General features: G+C 47.0%; 1 protein-coding gene across 1 annotated transcript in view; it reads right to left on the bottom strand.

Moving 5' to 3' along the window:
* LOC146171873 (nose resistant to fluoxetine protein 6-like) overlaps window positions 1-20,615 on the bottom strand; it is a gene marked incomplete at its 3' end in the record, with an annotated part of 44,299 nt that overhangs the window by 16,462 nt on the left and 7,222 nt on the right. The window contains exons 2-5 of the mRNA XM_084586352.1: window positions 15,819-16,054; window positions 13,942-14,056; window positions 11,001-11,088; window positions 9,679-9,779 (exon numbers count right to left, since the gene is read on the bottom strand). Of these exons, the coding sequence (XP_084442478.1) occupies window positions 9,679-9,779; window positions 11,001-11,088; window positions 13,942-14,056; window positions 15,819-16,054 (540 nt within the window). The remainder of the gene's footprint in view (window positions 1-9,678; window positions 9,780-11,000; window positions 11,089-13,941; window positions 14,057-15,818; window positions 16,055-20,615) is intronic.

The following is a 20,615-nucleotide window of genomic DNA, read 5'->3' as shown; positions in this document are numbered from 1 at the left end:
AAGCCTGTATGCCGGCGGCTGTTAAAAAAAACAACAAATACTGTTTTGCAGGTTTCGCGGCATTACTCCCCCCTTAAAAAAAAACATCGCCTCGTTGTTCCCAAACAAAGCAACTTAAACATAAGCACTGCAAATTTTAAACACCACACATTCTTTAACGCGCGTAATATGGCTTCAGTCGTACAACATGTACAATTTCTGGGCGTGCGCGTCGCCGTTGTGATGCTGACATTCCGTCGGGAATGACTTCATAGTCCAGTGGGCCGACACGGCGAATGATTTTGTACGGCCTAAAGTATCGACGCAACAACTTTTCACTTAATCCGCGACGGCGAACAGGTGTCCAAACCCACACTTGGTCTCCTGGATTGTACTCTGCGTGGTGTCGTCGTAAGTTGTATCGTCGGCTGTCGGTGCGCTTTTGGTCTTTAATACGCAGCCGTGCGAGTCGTCGGGCTTCTTCTGCACGCTGCAGGTAGGCGGCGACGTCGAGGTTGTCCTCGTTGGTTACGTGCGGTAGCATTGCGTCGAGCGTCGTCGTGGGCTCCCTACCGTACACAAGTTTGAACGGAGTCGCTCGGGTCGTCTCCTGGACTGCCGTGTTATACGCGAAGATCACGTACGGCAAGATGGCGTCCCAGGTCTTGTGTTCAGCGTCGACGTACATACCGATCATGTCAGCGATCGTTTTGTTCAGGCGCTCCGTAAGGCCATTGGTCTGGGGATGGTACGCAGTTGTTCGTCGATGGCTTGTGTGACTGTATTCCAGGATGGCTTGCGTCAACTCTGCCGTAAACGCAGTTCCCCTGTCCGTGATGAGCACTTCTGGGGCGCCGTGTCGCAAGAGAATTTGTTCGACAAAAAATTTGGCAACTTCTGCCGCGGTACCATTTGGTAGTGCTCTTGCTTCGGCGTAACGGGTAAGGTAGTCAGTGGCCACGATGATCCACTTGTTACCCATAGACGAAGATGGAAAGGGGCCGAGGAGATCCATCCCAATTTGTTGAAATGGCAGGATTGGGGGCGGAATCGGGTTTAGTAGTCCTGCTGGTTTGATCAGCGGCGTCTTTCGTCGTTGGCACTCACGACACGTCTTCGCGTAGTGGGCAACTTCGGCAGGCAGTCGCGGCCAGTAATACTTCTCCTGGATTCGACGCAACGTGCGCGCAAATCCAAGGTTGCCTGCTGTGGGCTCATCGTGCAACGCCTGCAGAATTTCTTGCCGAAGGGTTTTAGGCACTACGAGAAGCTGCGTGGCCTTGTTGGGTGCGAAGTTCTTCACGAGGAGGCCATTGTTTAACGTGAAGGATGATAAATGTCGCCTGAACACACCAGGAGGGGAAGCGGTCTTTCCTTCCAAGTAATCGGCTAGCGCTTTCAGCTCAGGGTCTGATCGCTGCTGTTCTGCGAAACTGCTGGCGCTTACCGGTCCCAAAAAGGCGTCATCGTCATCGTCCTTCGGGGTAGAATCGACGGGAGCGCGGGATAAGCAGTCTGCGTCGGAATGCTTCCGGCCCGACTTATAGACTACAGTCATGTCAAATTCTTGAAGTCGTAGGCTCCATCTGGCAAGGCGGCCGGAAGGATCTTTCAAATTAGCCAGCCAGCAGAGCGCGTGATGGTCGCTTACTACCTTGAATGGTCGGCCATATAGGTATGGACGAAACTTAGAAGTAGCCCAGATGATCGCAAGGCACTCCTTCTCGGTCGTCGAGTAATTGACTTCGGCTTTTCTGAGAGACCTGCTAGCGTAGGCGATTACTTTTTCCTGTCTGGCAGTCTTCTGGACGAGAATGGCTCCTAGGCCTACACTGCTCGCGTCGGTGTGAATTTCGGTCTCGGCGTTTTCATCAAAGTGGCCAAGTACAGGAGGGCATTGCAGGCGGCGCTTAAGTTCGCCGAAGGCTTTTCCTTGCGGCGCTTCGCATTTAAAAGGTACGTCAGCCTTTGTAAGCTGCGTCAACGGTTCGGCGATCCGCGAAAAGTTTCTGACAAATCGTCGATAATAAGCGCACAGCCCAAGGAATCGGCGCACAGCTTTCTTGTCGGCAGGCGGTGGGAATTGTGCGATTGCAGCTGTTTTCTCCGGGTCTGGGCGAATACCGTCCTTGCTAACGATGTGACCTAGGAATCGGAGTTCTTCGTAGGCGAAGTGACACTTCTCTGCTTTTAGCGTTAACCCCGATGACTTGATGGCTTCCAGCATTGTCTGTAGTCGTTTTAGGTGGTCTTCAAAGTTTGACGAGAAGACAACAACGTCGTCCAAATATACCAAACAAATTTGCCACTTCAAGCCTGCCAGGACTGTGTCCATTACTCGTTGAAACGTGGCTGGTGCGGAGCAGAGGCCAAATGGCATCACCTTAAATTCATAAAGGCCGTCCGGTGTGATGAATGCGGTCTTCTCGCAATCTCTTTCGTCGACCTCAATTTGCCAATATCCGCTCTTCAGGTCCAACGATGAGAAGTACCTTGCATTGCAGAGCCGGTCGAGAGTGTCGTCGATGCGGGGAAGCGGGTAGACATCCTTCTTCGTTATGCTATTCAAGCGGCGGTAATCAACGCAGAAGCGAAGTGTGCTGTCTTTCTTCTTGACCAAAACGACTGGTGCTGCCCAGGGGCTCTTCGATTTCTGGATTACGTCATCACGGAGCATTTCCTCAACTTGATCGCGAATGGCCTGGCGTTCTCGCGGCGATACACGATAAGGGCTTTGGCGCAGAGGTCGGGCGTGTTCGTCCGTTATTATGCGATGCTTGGCCAGTGGTGTTTGTCGTACCTTCGATGACGATGAGAAGCACTCCCCGTAGCTGCGAAGCAGACTGAGAATCTGGTCTTTCCTGTTGTGGGTCAATGCCGGGTTGATGTCAAATGTGGGCTGACGGAATAGGTCCGGTGCGTCTTCCAGCGTTTGGTCGTGGAGGGTGAATACATCTTTGAGGTCCGCTAATTCGTCGAGAAAGGCGATCGTCGTGCCCTTGTTGAGATGCCGGTATTCTTCGGTGAAGTTTGTTACCAGAACCTGAGCTTGACCTCTCCGGAATTTCGTGATGCCTCTTGCGATGCCGACACCTCGTTCTAAGAGCAATTGGATATTTCCTTCGACGATGCCTTCAGCGGTTTTGATGTTGGCGCTACCTACGCAGACTGCGATACTTGATCGAGGCGGGACGTTCAATACTTCGTCGAGGACGTTTAGAGGGATGTGTTGCATCGACGTCGTCGTAGCAGGAATGGCTTTGTCTGCAGAGAGCTTGATGAGCTTGGATCGCAGGTCGATGATAGCCCTATGTTCATTTAGGAAGTCCATGCCTAAAATCACGTCGCGGGAGCACTGCTGCAAGACCACAAAGCTGGTGGGGTAAGTACGCCCATTTACGGTTATTCTTGCAGTGCATCGTCCCGATGGAGTAATCAGGTTGCCACCTGCTGTGCGAATCAGCGGGCCATCCCAAGCGGTGGTAACTTTTCTTAGCTGAGAGGCTAACGGTCCACTAATGACTGCATAGTCAGCTCCGGTGTCTACTAGGGCACTGACTCTGCGACCGTCGACATCAACTTCAAGGTCACTTGTTCGCGTCCTCGCATTGCACGTGGGCCTTAGTGTCCTATCTCGGCTCCGTCGTTTCTTCAGGTCATGGCCGGGGCATACCGTTGTTACTTCGCTGGGCGGCGGTGTCTGCTTGCACTCTGGTCGTGTTGTCGTCGATGTCGTCGTGTGGAGCGGCGATGAAATGGTTGCGTCGTCGTTAGTGGTCGTCGGCGGCGGAGGATCTTCGTCTTTTCGCCGTTGAGCAACCTCACCTCCAAAGGTTGCTGCCTTAAGTTTCCCCTGCGGGGGCTTGGGGACCTTCCGCGCACACTATCATCATAGTTACGTCCTGGCGATGAAAAGCGGGCCCTGTACGGCGATGGAGACCTGAATCGACGGCTTGGTGGCGCAATCTCACCGCTACGCAGATAGTTGTCGATTTCTTGCGGTCCTTCACCTGGGCGTGGTCGTGGAGCGTCGACTGCAAATCCGCGGAGACCGATTCGTCGGTGCGGGCAGTGCCGCAGAATGTGGCCGGCCTCACCGCAGTGGAAGCATAATGGCCGGTTGTTGGCTGTCCTCTATGCGTCGCACTTCCTGGGGCTTGTTGGTCGTTGGTAGGCTTGGCGGGCGGGAGCCAAGGGGCGGTTTTCAGGAACAGGCCGGTAGCGGCGAGGGCTCGGAAAGTCATCACGTCGGGGCGGAGGGCGACGTAATGCACCAGCGTAGTTCATTGCTGTTGCCTCTTGTGCTGGAAAAGTCGCAGCCGTCGCTTCAGGAACGCCCAGCGCCTGCTGGACTTCTTCACGGACGACGTCCGCGAGCGTCACCACCTGGGGTTGTTGCGATGATGGCTGCATTCGGCGGAGCTCCTCTCGCACGATCTCCCGGATGAGGTCACGAAGGTTCTCTCCACTTGTAGATGCGCTGGGGTAGTGGCTTGAGTAGTCTGGCTGAAGTGGCCGCTCGTAGTGGCGCATCCGGGTGTACAACGTCTTCTCGATGGCAGACGCTTCCGTTTCAAATTCCGCCACTGTTTTTGGCGGATTTCGGACAAGATTTCCAAACAGCGATTCTTTGACGCCTCGCATTAAAAGTTTGACTCTCTCACCTTCAGTCATGTTAGGGTCGGCGCGGCGAAAGAGGCGCTTCATCTCCTCAACGTACGCCAGGACAGACTCGTTAGGAAGTTGCAGTCTTGACTGAAGGAGGGCCTGGGATCTTTCCTTTCGGACGATGCTTGAAAAGGCAGTCAGAAACGCTTCCTTGAAAGTCTCCCAATCCTTCATAGTTGCCTCATGATTTTCGAACCAAACTCGGGCATGTCCTTGAAGAACAAAGTAAACTTGCCTAAGTTTCGCGGCGTCATTCCAGCCGTTGAAATCCGCCACACGGTCGAAAAGGTCCATTCAATCTCTCGCATCTTCATCCGGTAGTCCATGGAAGCAGGGGGGCTCCCGAGGTTGGACGAAAATAACCGGTGCTGTAGGCTGGGCCACTGTCAGCGTCGATGCCTTCGAAGATCGACTGGGGTCAAGCAGCAGACCGTGTTCGGGTTGTAGGCCTTGAAGTCGGCGGCTGGCTCGGTGACCTGTAGGCTGGTCTTCCAGGGCGACAGGAACACGGCTTGGGTCTTCGCTTGAAGGATCAAAGGCAGCACCTCCACCAGATGTCACGTAGTGGTGACGAGGTCGACGACACAATTGAAGGGTCGATGATTGCACTAAAGAAACTGTTTATTTGGGCTGACTTGCGCCCGCAAAAGAACTAAGCAACTCGGCGGCGGCGATAGAAACAAACGTGCTCGTCGATCGTCGAACAAAGAATGCCCGTCACACTCGGCAACGCTCAATTTAAAGGCTGCACAGAACAATCTAGATAACGTCCAAAGCAGCTACCAGCACGGGCTGGAACATTGTGGAAAGACACCCGAGTGGCCGGAACCTTGGAGACAGATCTCGGTGCATCTTGTGCTACAACAAAACTGATAAAGGTGTGACTCGCGGCATCGAGCATTAACAAACAAAGATTACGGAACTGATACGCGGTCCAGAATCAGAGTGATAAGCCTGTATGCCGGCGGCTGTTAAAAAAAACAACAAATACTGTTTTGAAGGTTTCGCGGCAATATGCATCACGTTCATACAAGAATGGGCTCAGTGGTCGCATCAGCGATTTGTCATTTCTGGATGCTCTTATCGACGCCTCAAAGTAGGCTAATATATTATAGCCACATAAGGCAATGAGTGACGCGTGCCGTTTTGATCTAGAATGTTTTCAATGTTCTCCTAAAATACAGGCGTGCGTAAATTTCTCGTGATGTAGAAGGATATTATTTGTCCTCAATAGCACGCGTAATGCTTGAAATCCGCTTACTTATGGATTCCTCCGGCTATGAATGTGGTCGCCCGTGCTAATCGCTGCCATGCCACTCATGGTTACGCGATTGGAAAGAAGCAGTGAGAGTTGGTAGATTAAACTTGAGCACAGAAATTATAAGTTCTTAATCCTCGTTTTGCCTACTGCACGTTTCCTGATTTTAACCCCGCAGGAGGAGATGATCTCTCAATCAATGGCACTCTAAGTGATTCCTTTGGCGAGTTTGCACCGCGGGTCCTGTATCACCGGATGCCATCTGCTTAGTTGTTGTGGGTTGGAAAAAACCCCGCCTGTAACTTTCTCCATATAACCTCTTCTTTTATGCTTAGAATTTTGTCTGCTCGAGGCAGTGTCTGCGTTTCTAATCTGCAACGAAATTGCAGGTATCATACACATGATGTGCACATGCCCTAGATACAACGAACCAGACAGGCATTTTGGAGTCCTGGGAGGCTTTAATGATCAGCCAGGACAAAGAACTCAAAACAAAAATCATCCATCTGGCCCCGGGCACTGCTGAATTCCAAGGGATTCCAGCCTGCTAAAAGGGAAGGAATCTTTTCCTTGACGGGTGTTAATAAAATTATTCATCATCATCGGTGAGTTTTAGCAAATAAGTTGCAATAGCGATGTCAATACTCTAACAACTTCCTACAACATCTTGTGAAAATATACATCAATCGTTTCGTTCCTTTAAAACAAACTAACACAGCCACTCCCTGGATGACTGCAGACCTATTACGTTTATCACGCCGGATCGCTAGACAACACCGGTGAAGGTGTTTTGGCGACCTCGTAACGATCAGTTAATTTTCTAGTGCCAAGGAGGAGCTTCGTGTAAAAATGAACGCCGAAAAAGATTCTTATTGCAAGGTTATTTTGCCTAAATGATCAAAGCTAATCCCCGCAAGTTCTGGAAGTCTGTTCTACCACTTAGGGCGACTTCGGGTAAACTGATCACAACCAATGTTGTAGTTTTTGATCCGCTAACAATTGCTTCTGATTTTAATAACTACTTCCATTCAGTGTTTACGAGAAGCAACTCACAAATTCCAGATTTTGCTTTTGAATCACATCCATCCATCGGCGATGTGTTAGTGTCCAATGAAAGTGGGCTGAATGTGATATCAAATTTAGATGCCAAGAAATCATGCGGTCTTGACGACATTTCTATTACATTTCTTATTCGTTACTTTCGTCCAGAAGATACCATGGAGTTGCTTTTAAGAAATCGCTAACACCCGGTACCCGTCCTTCTTCATGGAAACTAGCCAAGGTACTGCCGCTATTGAAATCTGGTGATGTACAATTATTATCTGACTAGAGGCCTATTTCCCTAACAGCGCTTTCATGTAAACTACTTGGCTTATCTTTAAACATATCATGGAATTTCTTGAGACTAATAATATACTCAGTGTTTTCCAGCGTGGCTTCCGTCGTGCTTCAGTACCGTAACGCAACGCATCATCTGTTCTCTCGAAATTAGGTGACCAGGTTGACGCTATATTTATAGACTTTGCAAAGGCTTTCTACCCAGTTTCGCATTCAGTTTCGCTATACTAAAACTAAAAAAAAAAACCGTCCCTGGTTAACTTGATTTCATTCTTTCTTTCCCGGTGCTCCAAGTACGTGCAGTTCAACTCTATCAACTCATCTTCAGTTCATGTCTCATCTGGGGTGCCCCAAAGCTCTGTACTGGGTCCTCTTCTGTTCCTCCTATATATTAATAAGACATGACAGTAACTGAATTATAGTAATGAATTTACTGTAATTTAATTACTTTTTCGGCAATTTGTAATGTAATGAATTATTTTTTCGGTTTGATAATTTAGTATTGTAATTAATTATTCTTTGGTAGTAATTTCGCAGAAGTAATTAATTCCTTTCGAAATTACTTTTAATAAAGTGCTCCACTACTCCTTCAATAGACAACAAAGTGGAGTGCCGCGAAAGCAGGAACGACGTGCGGCAAGCCGAAGCCAGCGTAACGAATCGGCAAAAAGAGACAGAATTGAGAAGAACACTGCGTCTGAGACCTCGTGTGTAACAGGGTCACGTAGTGCGGCTATCCCATGACAACCATTCTCCAAGTAGCAGGATACAATGCAAGAGAATGCCGAAGGGAAAAATGGTGCAAGACGGTTGGTTGAAACCTAGTTGGATCTGCGGCGCAGTGACACTCCCTTTGCGTCGGCTAGTTCACAGTGATGCCTGGTTACACTCGTCACTACGGTGCGAGGGAGGAATGGGGTTGAGGGAGATAGGCGGAAGGGTCTATGGCGGGAGCCACCGGGGCTTGGGCATTACTGAGCAGTGAGCACAAGGTGCCGACGTCGATTCTTGAGACTGCGGTGCAATAAATAACCTAGCTCTTTCGAGCCCTTCAAATGGCGAAGACAGCTCCAGGCAAGCAAGACGCTGGGTTCGCTGGTCATTTCACTACTGTTCGACCATGCTTCTGCTTTTTTTTTTTTACGATTGTCTTTCTTTTGTAATGGCAAGTGCTGTAGGAAATAGGGAAGGAACAGCTCTCTGGGACGGATTTTGGCGGGAAGACGAAAAAATGCATATGCTTCGCGTCTGGAGAACAAGGTGCTGCTTTGTTTACTAGCTTTACTTAGTTTTGGCATAGATGGAAACTAGAAAATTATTTAAGTGTAACTGAACTACTTAGTAGAAGTAATTGTAATGTAATTTCATTACTGTTTGGGAGCTCTAATGAGTAATGTAATTTAATTCCTTTTCAAAAGTAATTTTGCTATGTATGATATTAATGACTTGTCATTTAACCTTTTAGTAAGGTTAAGTCTTTGCGCAGACGACTGCGTTTTATATCGAACCATTAAATCCCCAGTTGACCACGTTGGCCTTAAAACTTCATTCACCGATTTCTGCAACTGGCCCAATACATAGCAAATGAATATCAATTTTTCTAAGACTGTATGTGCCTCATTTTCACCACGTTGGTGCCATTTCTTCTTCGCATATTTATATAATACGGTCAACATGCACAGAGTGTATGAATGCAGGTATATCGGTCTCCTGCTAAAATACGACATGTCTTGGTTAAAACACATTAATGTCCTCTGTACTAAGGCCCTTAAAAGACTGGGATACTTGCACAGCACCTTGCTCGCTGCTCCTAAAGAAACTAAGCTCTGAACATATAAAACTCTCATATGCCCCATTCCCCATCCTCGACTATGCTTGTGTTGTTTGGAATCCGTATAAACAATGTGACGTCAACAAACTAGAATCTGTACAGAAAAAGGCTGTGCGTTTTGTTTGCAGGCGATTTGACATGATTTTTTTTTTCACCGTCTGCTTTTCCTTCACAATTAGGCCTGAGTATAATCGCTGCACGTCGTCATCTTAAATGACTTAAATTTATGTACGTTTTAGTAATTCTCGTCGCTTCTCTTCGCTGCATAATTAACCTACATTTTCCAAGCCATATACAAGGGGCCACAATGTCCTGAACATTTCCCTTTTTTTCGCACGCACTAACGTTTTTAAGTATAGTCTTTTTCCTCGTACCATTAAGGCTCGGAATTCTTTAGCAGGCAGCATCCGCTTACTATCATCTTAGAAGCCTGTTCCTATTTTTATAATTATTTCGGTGCTTCTTTGCTTTGTACTGTACCCCACTCCTGCATATATAGCCCCACCGGGGCTGCAGTATGTAAAAATAAATAAATAAAAAGGAACAGGGTAATACCAGTAAGCAAGCTTCACTGCAATTATTAAAGTCTAATCGCGAATCTTACCGTGGCTTTTCTTGTACTTCGGAGATGTCAGGAAAAGAGTCGAAACGATATGAACAGCCGTGGAAAGGAACACGGGTAAACTGATGCACACCAGCACGGCGCTGAAAAACAATGATGGACGATTCAGCGTCATAATAATAATAATAATAATAATAATAATAATAATAATAATAATAAGAAGAAGAAGAAGAAGAAGAAGAAGAAGAAGAATCGGTTCACAGGAGGGGAAAGGCGCATTATCTGTCACACTTGTTTCTGTGGACACCTGAACCGCGCCGTGAGGGAAGGGAGGAACGTGGGAGTGAAAGTAGGTAGAGAGAAAGAGGAGCCATATTGGAGGGCTACGGAGTAATTTATTTCGACCACCTGGGGATCATTAACGTGCGCTGACATCGCACAGCGCACGGACGCCTCTTGGTTTCGCCTCCATCGAAACACAGCCGCCGTGGTCGGGTTCGAACCCGGGTACTCCGGCACAGTAGTCGGGCGTCTTACCAATGCACCACCCCGGCGGGAAGCGTGATAAGGCCGAATTCGAATTCGGTTTGCTATGACGTCGGGCTTTGTTTCGGTTTCGGCCCGACCCTCGAGTTTTATTGTGAAGGAGGCTTCCGACAAAGATAGGCGAAATCGCTTAATGGGACCTCAGTGCTAGCGCTCTAAGCTTTCAGGACCGCTTCACACCACTTAAAACGGCATTGTGATAGCGGTATGCCCTGGATCCGTTGCTCGCGGATGAAAGTTGATTAAGACGACAAAGAAAGCACAGCGCTTGAGAGTAGCAGAAGTAACACGCTGTGTGATCGCTGCGGTGGCTGCGTAGTGGCCTATGGGAGGCGACCCCAGAAGCTGATACGTTCGCGCCTCAGCGAGATCACAAACTATTTGAAACAGTAAATTGCTTTTCTTCAGTTTATTTTAATTTCTGTGCGTTGGTGCCCTTGTTTCAGCAACCGAATCCTGACATAGCGAAAACGTTGTTCGAGAAGGAGCCACAAAAAATGATGATCACGAAGAGATCGAAGTATTTCGTTGCGATTGATTATTAGTCTCCGACATAACATATCACGTACGTCCCATTTACTTTAGCTTATTTTTTTGTCAGTTTGTCTACATGTGTAGGTAAGCTTCTCAAATTAGGCATATTACCGGTGAGATACATTCCCTCACTGTTAGAAAACTATACCAAGAAGTAATATCGGTCAAAGCCATACAAATACCAATTCGCAAAGTATTTTTTGGATCTTATACAGGCTGAAATATTCGAATGTACGCGTGGCGGGAATAGTACCTTTCTAAAGAAGGAAAAAATCGTTCCTTACATGAATATCTTGTCTTTCAACGTCAGCTGAGCACTAGAAGATTGAGAACAGTCGCTGACGAATGCATCCCAGTGAATCCCTCTGAAAACTGAACAAGGCAGCAAAATTATGTGGACAAGAATAGCCACAAATAAAAGGGTCTAATCACGTCACGTGTCCGTGCGAAGAGTCCAAACGTAAAACAGGAGCAGTCATAAATAATGACAAGCCCCATAGAAATAAGATACAGAAAGACATTCCGGTTATTTAAAAACTGTCAAGTACAACACTGCTTTAAAGTGGCACTTTTAAATGTATTCACGCCGAAAAATATGCCCCCGAGTAACAGACTGCACCGGCTGGGTCATGCATTGCGTTCAAGGACAATTCGCGACTCGTGCACACGCTCATGGGTTGGAATGTGAACGGGAGCTCCGCAGAAAAGGCACTCTTTGAATGCTTGTACTGTAGCGGCGGAATAACGGAATAAAACTTTTTGCACGCCCTGAAGGCAGAAGGATACTAATTATTTAGTGCCAATGAAGGTTGCGAAACGGGCTGTCATTTATGGCAGTGAAAAGAGCTCTGAGCGAATAGACAATAAGAAATTAAAGCACAAGCAACTCAGTTTTTCTAATATTCTCGACTTATATTTTGTTTTTCGTTTTCTTTTAATATCTGCCTTTTTTAACAACTCAAAAATACGTTTAGACCCTATACCGACGCAGTAATCAACAGCGGCGTAGCAGCCGGCCGCAAGTCTCTCCTTCTTTACAGTTATTTCACGAACGCCGTTTCTAAATTTCACAGTTGTAATGTTTGCTTACGAGTCCCTATGTTTATATCGAGAGTAAAGTTTTCCACGTCACAGTCAATTCCTTGCAATGTAGCCTATTAAATTTATTTATTTATTTACAATATACTGCAGGCCCTTTGGTGGGCCCAAGCAGGAGTGTCAACAATAATATTATTACATCATATATAAAGAAAAAATTATACACAGCTAGAACACAATAATCATGGCAGCCAGGGGTAGAAAAATCGAACATTTGGTACAATAATCAAATGAAAAACGTCAGTGAAATCGGCAGTACAAGGGAAAACATTTTTTTTTTTGTTATTTAAAACACACACAAATATTTAAAGCAGCAACACAACAACAGGTTAGTTAAGGTAGTCAAGACTCAATTAGGTCAGTCGAGTCCGATGCTATTTGTTAGGTGAGGTGGCAGTCGGTTCCAGTCTTCTATAGTACGAGGAAAAAAGGAATATTTAAACACCAAATTGCATGCGGCTGTAAAGAAAAAAAAAAAACAGACAACGTTTCAATGATGAAGGGAAACTTCAGGCAGTAACTTGCCAGATAAATTCTCCTATATTTTTATATATTGTTACGGTACGCAGTGAAAGAGACGATGACGAAGTGCTGGGCTAGTGGAGAACGACGACGCTGCAGCTACGCTCTGGTTGTCCTGCGAGTGTGTCCCTGTTGCGGATACGACGTAACATCGCCTCGTAACATCTAGACGTGCCTCGTAACAATATAGTGATAAACAAACACCGGTTACTCAAATCAATTTCAGAACGGTGCATTCACAAAGAGCCTGATTCATCTCGGAAGCATGCTGATTTCACTTCTAGACAGTTGACTTTATTTCATTATGTTCCAATTAAATTCGAAGCTCTGCGTTATTTGCTTTCTAGAGGGACAGCACTTAGACGGCAGAGTGTTCCTCTGCGGTGAGCCTAACATTTGGCACTTCATCTTTCGTGTTATATGCGCGGCCAATTGAGAGCGAAGGGAGGGAGAAAGAAAGTTTATTTCTCGGCTCTTGTCTGGGTCGCCGTCTGAACTCGCTGGTGTGCCAGATTGATTGTTTCGTCAGTGCAGCTGCATCACAGTCGGCGCAGAAAACTTTTAAATTGCTTGCTTCAGAAGATACATTGCTGCGTTATTTAGATAACCGTCGATAGCTGTTAGACGCAATCGATACAGGTTCAGGTTACGGTAAGAAATTAATTTAAAACAGCTCTGACATAATCTGTGTATTTACCTCCTCATATTCAATATAATTTTAATTTCTTCTGCGTCGTTGCATATGCGCCAAGAAAACAATTTTGAGCCTTGATCCTGTGATATCATCGCGCATAAGCACATATTTCCGGCCCTAATTGTGTGCTCACGTAAAGCACCAATTCACGTACTCGGTAGTGTTTGGGTCATACCACGCAAGGGTCACCTTCAATCCTAATACGTATAAATCTGTACGGCATTTTGGAAACCATATATATAGCAAATGGGTCTACAATTCTTCGGCTGTCCCATCTAGAAATTGTCAGGCAGCTGAGTCCCAACTTCTATTGACAATTTGTCCCTTGGGCATGCTCTTTGGTAAAAGTGAAGTTTTGGACCTATCGAACGAACATTGCACAGTGTCTTCCTAGTTGTTTCAAGGTACTAAAGCCGCGCTGTCACTAGAAGCCTGATCTATTATGCGCGGCAGAAATGATGCGCCCTTCGCTTCCTCCTTTTACCGGTACCTTAGAAGTGACGTTCGGTTTATATTCTGGCGGTTAACTGCAATGACGTGGCGCACGTTCCCCTCCCCTCTAAACCATCACATAGTTGCTGCGGTTTTCCATTCTAGAAATGTGACGCAGGACGAAGACGAACGCTTGCTTTAATGCATTTTTTATGATCTGCACTAATATTCAGACATTATTACAGCAGCGACCATCCGATGTAAAGTTAACAGAAGATTTTGTGTACAAGAAAGCATATTTGTTTGCTTTAAAATATCTCCTGAACAGCGTAAATACTTTAATCAGGTCACTAACGAAACGCAGCTTTATTCCCCCTGGTTCTTAATATAATAACTCTTGAAGGACACAGAACATGCCAGACCCCCTAGCGGATTACGTATGTTTTGAACGCTGTATCAGAAGCAATATTTTGCCGCACCATTCTTAGCGATGGCTTCCACGTCCTCCTTGGAGCAGACTGAAGGCATGCACAGTCCGGTCCTTGCTGTGGTCGTGTAGAATGTCCCGGCGTCCTTGGCAAACTCCCTCATTACCTGCGTGGATTATATGCGCGCGCCGCACTCCTATAACGAAGACGTCCTACAGCAGCGGTCGCGGAAGAGAACCTGATCTAGGCGCAGCGTTCTAGCAAATAAAGCGTTTCCCAGGCGTTTCACATATAAAAAGAGCTTAAACGCGGTAGCGTTAAGGGCCCCGTGTCGCGGAAAGGTCGGTGTCGGCGTTGTGGTCTTAACGCGAAAATCAGAATAAGCGATAAAAGTTCTGGCAAAACCCTCGGAGTTGAACGCTGTCCGTTGGCAGTACGAGGCGAGCACGCGACCACTCCGCCACAGTTGACCTAATAAAAGTTGACCTAATATATTGCCCCGCCGGGGTGGCGCAGTGGTTACGGCGCTCGACTACTGTTCCCATGTACGCGGGATCGAATCCCGGCCTCGGCGACCGCTTTTCGATGGAGGCGAAAAGCAAGACGCCCGTGTGCTGTGCGATGTCAGTGCACGTTACAGAACCCCAGGTGGTCGAAATTTCCGGAGCCCTCCACTACGGCGTCTCTCATAGCCTGAGTCGCTTTGGGATGTTAAACCCCACAAACAACAACAACAGACCTAACGTAATGCTTCGAATATGACTTGGCTGTAAGCTAATGTTTAGGTGGGTCATTGGAAAGAACCTAATTACGGAAGTAATAGTCATGTGAGTAACAAAGAACGTTTCCGCTTTGCTTACCTGCGATGCGGCGTTCACTAGAAAATTCCTTCGATCGCACAGCGATGCCTCAAAAGATGGCGCGAGTCGCCGCCCGATTCAAAGCCTTATTCATCCATCCATCGTCTTCAAAGCTTTGGGGTTTAAACGCTATCGCGTTCAACTCACAAAAGCTGAGCTTAAGCGTCTTCCAATTATTATTTGGAAACTATTGAATGGCCGGCGCCTACGCAGTAAAGTAGGAATCTGCCAGTGCATTATATCTGAACTAATTAGGCAATGACAAATCCCTGTATGTTAGCGGCCACACTTAGTGTCGGCTCGTTGAGATCCCGTCTTTATGGCCCGAATGGTCAGCAGACGAATCGATGCTCATCACAAATCTATCCGGGGCCCGTATTACGAGTTTGCGTCGTTATCGAAGTGTCTCTGTCCCACGTGAACTCGAGCCATCTGATTGGTCGAAACGCCGGAAATGGGTGTCGCTACTACGGAACCAGAACAGGTGGCAACATCATGTCCTGGCGGTTCGACCAATCAGATGACTCGAGGTCACGTGAGATAGCGACGCTTCGATAACGACGCAAACTCGGAATACGGTCCCAGATGTCCTATCTGTCTTAAGAAATTTCCGAATAAACTTGGTCGACTGCATTATGCGGAAAATTTCTTGCATTTTATTTTTCTATTGCTTTCATGTTGGCATTGTTGGCATGCACGCAGCGCTCGTATGCTCGCGAGTTTTCGTTGCGAACTATGCTATTCTACATGCTATTTTATTTTCACATAATCTAAATCTGGTACTTGGAATGTTTGGTTTGTAACGACTGCTCCCTGCAATATTGCTTTCGTGGCGCTTCCCGTGCCTTCGAGAAAAAGAAATAATTAGGGCAAGCCGCCTTCCCTTTTTGTTCTGCTCGCGTTGAAGTAAATAGCAAAAAGAATGTTCTTTTGAGGTCAAAAAGAAAACCAACAGATGAACAACGTTTCACGCATCGTTGGCGTACTCCACTCAGGGCGAAATTATTACGCGTGGGGCCACCTCCTGCCGGCCGTCGACGCCCCACCGGAAGCAGAAAAGGAGCTGACCGAGTTTTCCGGGAAGAGGGTCAAGTTGATGGCCGCGAAGTGTTTGTTGACGAAGCGTGGCTTGGGCGGCAGCGGGGGCCTCGATTTGACCATGCAGTACTGGCCGCGGAATAGCAGCGAGCCATCCTCCGAGGAGCTGTCCGGAACGGCCACGCTCAGGCACTCCTCGTAGTCGCCGAAGTCACTCAGCGACCCGTCCAGAAGGCCAGGGGCCAGCTTGCCCGACGCGTCGATCACTGCGTTGTAGCAGATAGGCAGGGCTTTATTTTCCTTCTTTTTTTCGGAGAGAGAGAAAAGGGGGGAGGGAGGGGGGGGGGGGCATTATGATATGAACAAAATTGATGGCTTGCATACTTGCATAGCACTGATACTTTGGATATCTGCTGTTCTACCCTCACTGATCCTCGTTTTTTGTGAATTAACAGGCAGCTTCACGATTTTGGAACAGGTTACCCATGCGCAATCACATTGTGTAGTCGCTAGTACGCACGATGCACATTGATATAGGGACAACGTGTGAGCGATATTTGATTTTTTTTTCTTGCATGCAATGAGCGTAACATAAAAAAAAAGGAAATCAAAGGCCTGTTCAAAGTCAGCCGTTTTTACATTGCTGAATGCGCACAAGATGAAATGAGTGTATTTGTTTTCGGTTATTACCTTCCGTTTTCAGTGTTTGTACGAACGGTTTTTTTTTTTTTTCACCTGAAATGACACTCATCTGTGCTACTTGCTTCAAAATTTATAATTGAGGGTAATTCATTAGGATTATGAAGATAGCAGGGAGACTACGGGACTGACTTTCAACAATCTGCACATGAAACAAACCGAGACAGAAACCCTGGAATGAGCAACAGAAAGTTTACCCGGCGCTTAATGTTGCCAGTTTTGCTGCTTTGTGTAGGGAAGTGAAGTGGGAGATGAAAAGCGGAAGAAGGGTACAAAAATGGGAAAAGGTTTGGGTGAAATGCATCAAAGTGGCATGCCGGGAAATATCCAATGGTTACGCGCAGTGTTCTACAAATGGGCTCACAAAATGCACTACAAGAGAGTGCGCCATGATGCGGAACACGGGGAAGGCGCACCTTCGTCGACATCCGCAGGGTACTGAAACAAAATACGAAGCTCTGTTTACACTCAGCCGCACTTGTTGCAGCGCGCACTCTTCACTTGCGCTAAGTGAAACCGTAATGTGGCTGTGAACGCAGCGTTTAGAAAAAATCGTTTTAGACACTCTCCCTATGACGAGAAAGTCTAGATAGTAGTCGCAACAAGAGATGTCGGTCACTGTAAGGAACAAAGGGGCAGTAAAGTGTCGGCAAGCTCCAGAAGAGATAATTTTCCTTGTAAGCATATATGTTAGCCAGTTGAGGCGCTTTTGATTGCGATAAGAAAATCGGCTTCCAGTTGTTATTTGACAATATTCTGATGAAGAGGTCAACGGATGTAGCAACCTTTCGTAGCTTGGTACACTGCCTCACCATTGGCCTCCCTCGCTCGCGCAGTTCGGCAGAACACTGATTGCGTAAGTCGCCAGTGGAACGTCGCTTAAGTAACATTAACGTGCACTCGCTAATCACTATGTCGCACGCAACGCTTCACCCGCTAGCAACCTATGAATTCTTTGACTACTGTTTTTGTTTTCGTATATATTGTTGTACCAAAAGCAGCCGACTCCGAGCGCTGCAGTGGCTCTCTCTCAACAAAGACGAAGATGATGACTGAGTGTCCGAGCCAACTATCTGCGAGCGCTTGTGAACTCTGGCTGATCGCGAGACGTTCTGATCAAAGAAGGCGACGGCTACGCCCCGGACACAAGACCTTCACCCCACGGCCTTTACTAGAAGATACAGTATATACACATTGTCTCGCATTATTTGAGCGCAGGTTATAAAAACGAGATGCACCTCAGACGCAAAGTGAACTGGATGCATAATGCTGACGCTAGCCTAAAGAATTACTCAAGCTATTTTTTATTTTCTTCGGCAATTTATCGCGCGCACACACCATACACCGGGCGTCTCAAGTAACTTGAACGACGGGTTAAAAATCAATTGTGGTTTAGCTCTGGTTAACCCTAGTTGAATTGCGAAGGCAATGGCGGAAGCTTCTTTTGCCGGCTACATTATTCCCCTATCACGCCCTATCAGTGTAAGGTGCTACATCCTTTAAGAGTATGACGCGAGAGCTGAAGCTACCAGCCCACATGTAAAGTCACGCTTCAACCATGCCGTATGGACGTGTCTGCGTGTCGTAGGGGTAACGAGAATGCAAACGGTTCTAGCAGGCTGCTTCTGATATCACCCTCCCATATGAAATGAGCGACTCGAGTTGGCAGCTGCTGCGCATAGGGGTAACGTGAATTCGAAGGTCATGTCAGGGTGATTTTTTTATGAGGAGATCGTAGCTATGCCTCTTCACGGCGTAGCTGCGAGCCACCCGAGGTCTCACTTTGGCTGTCGGAGTATTACTTTCGCAATAAAAATAAAGCAATAGAGTTAGGCAAGAGAAACCGATTGCATATTGCTGCTAGCCACCTTGCACACCACAAGAATGTTTTGGTTGCAGGCGGTTTTGAGTTCCACGGCCTATTCTTCGTTTCTTTTTCTGGCTTCTCGAAGTGCACAATTTAGTAGAGACTAAAGAGATAGCCTCTAACCAGTGACTTCAAAAAAAAAGTGCCGATTCAAAGATTGCCAATCACCTCTGAAAATAGAACACATCAATGTTATCACCGAGCTACTGTTTACGCACTGTAGTTTATTTTAACGGCCACAAAATACAGCTTGTTCAATAAAAAATCTCCCACGCGACATAGCTGCTACTTCAGCGTTCTAACGTTCTCCTCGGTCTGCTCGGTCTCCTCAGAGAAACGGTCTCCTCAGAGAACAAATTAAAATGCGCTTTTCTCTCGTGAGGTCTCTCCGCTGAGAATCGCCATGCGCTTTGCCCGAGAGATACGAGACTGGAGCTGTTCACGTCATAGCTTTATTTTGCGGCCAATTACTAATGCGGAGTAAATGGCATTTTGGCGCGAAAATTACAGCATGATGCTCTGCAACCTATTAATTCACACTTTTTTCCTCAAGCCAATATTAAAAAATGTTGGCTTTTAGACTTAAAATTATCCTTTAAGAATAAAACGTTACGACCCGTTGCGAAACATGACTTTCAGCAAACATCAGTTGGTTTCCATAAAGGTCCGACGCTCTGTCGGTGCTAAGAGCTTCATTACAATTGGTTACATCTGGTACTCATTCGGATATAGTGCGAGGCATGTTCACAGGACATTGCATCTGCCACTCAAGCACATTTCCAGGCGTTCATACTTAACGAACAAAATACAGGAAGAAAGTTGCTTTTAAATCAAAACTGTGTGTTGAGGCTAGTTTCTCACTGATTTAAACTTCTCACTTCCAGAGGTCAGTATATACGCCGATATCTAGTCGGAGAAAGGCACCAAAAGAAAGCGTTAAACACGGGAGACCCGAGAAGGGACGAGAGATGCGTGTTTCATGTGTTCTCGTAAGGTGTTTGATTTTGTGCTTTTCGCAGGCGTTATTCAAAGGCATCGCAAGCCATCTCAAAATTACGGACCCTTTCTCCATTTTCTGATGACAAATCGAACGTACTATCCTTGACGTCTGCACAAAATTACAAGTTTAAACGCTCTGCTCATACTTAACCTTTGCGCGCTGCGAATCATCACAGACGCAGCATGTAGCCGTAGTCGTGTCATTTTTTACTATCAGAGTATTCAGGGTAAGAATTAAATTGCTGTCAATGCATTCCCCGATGTGACCGGAGAAAATTCTGATTTGAGCTTTGCGCCAATTTGCATGTCATATCTGATATCACGGTGGTGCACAAAATACAAGCCCTGAAAAACATCAATTTGGTAGGAAGGCATAGGTGGGTTCTATTCCAGAACAGCTGTTGATTGGCGCTCGTTTGTGACAGCGACATTATCTAAACCAGTGTTTCTCAGATGGGATTCCGCGAAGCGATTTTCGGGGTCCGCGAAACCCATGCTCACAAAACAAAAAAAAAAACAAAACAAAACAAAACAAAAAAAGTTTCACGATAGCTCTGCCCTGGCTAGGCAAATGCAGTTTTGCAGAATTAAAAGCACAGAGGCTCAAAGCCGACCTCATTTTTTCAAAGCGAAAGAAATGCGAAAGAATAAACGGAGAGCATGCAGGCGCGCGCGAGAGAGAGCGTCTCCGGGGTTTGTTGATGCCGGCGTCGATGAAACTCGATCTTTGGCTGCAATTCATGACGGGGCTACATTGCAAAAGTAGCGCGATGTTGGGAGAAGTCGAATACAGGGCGCCAATGCTCCGTCTCTCCCCCACATCCACTGCAGGCCGTGGTGCTCTGGCTTATCAAGTGCGCGTTCTTAAGAGGCGAATTTAGTCTTTTCTGTACAGGAATTCCGCCACCTGCTCCCAGAACTGCGGCAGCGGTCGGCACATTATCGCCGCCCAAAACCACCCTCTCCTCCCTCTCCGGTCTCATGGTGTCCCCCACCACTTCCAGCGGTCCACAAGGAGCCCCGACACATCCATGGCCGAGAACCACTGATCTAAACGGCCCACAAGATGCAAAAAGCTAGTGGGTGGCACTGCGTGAGCTCCCTTTTCGTTTAGGCAGCGAATCTGATAGCCGGGTTCTCTCTTCTTTATGATGGAGTAAGCGGAGCCTCGACGAATTTGTCGTTTTTGCAAAATTCGTGCCTGCTCCCCTCTGCAGGCAGCATTAAGTCAAAGTGGCAACCTACACAATGCTACACATTAA

Source organism: Amblyomma maculatum, unplaced genomic scaffold (genome assembly GCF_055883805.1).
Source record: "Amblyomma maculatum isolate TAMU_Amacu unplaced genomic scaffold, ASM5588380v1 scaffold_18, whole genome shotgun sequence".
In the NCBI taxonomy this organism is placed as follows: Eukaryota; Metazoa; Arthropoda; class Arachnida; order Ixodida; family Ixodidae; genus Amblyomma; species Amblyomma maculatum.
This window is presented reverse-complemented; position numbering and strand designations above follow the sequence as displayed.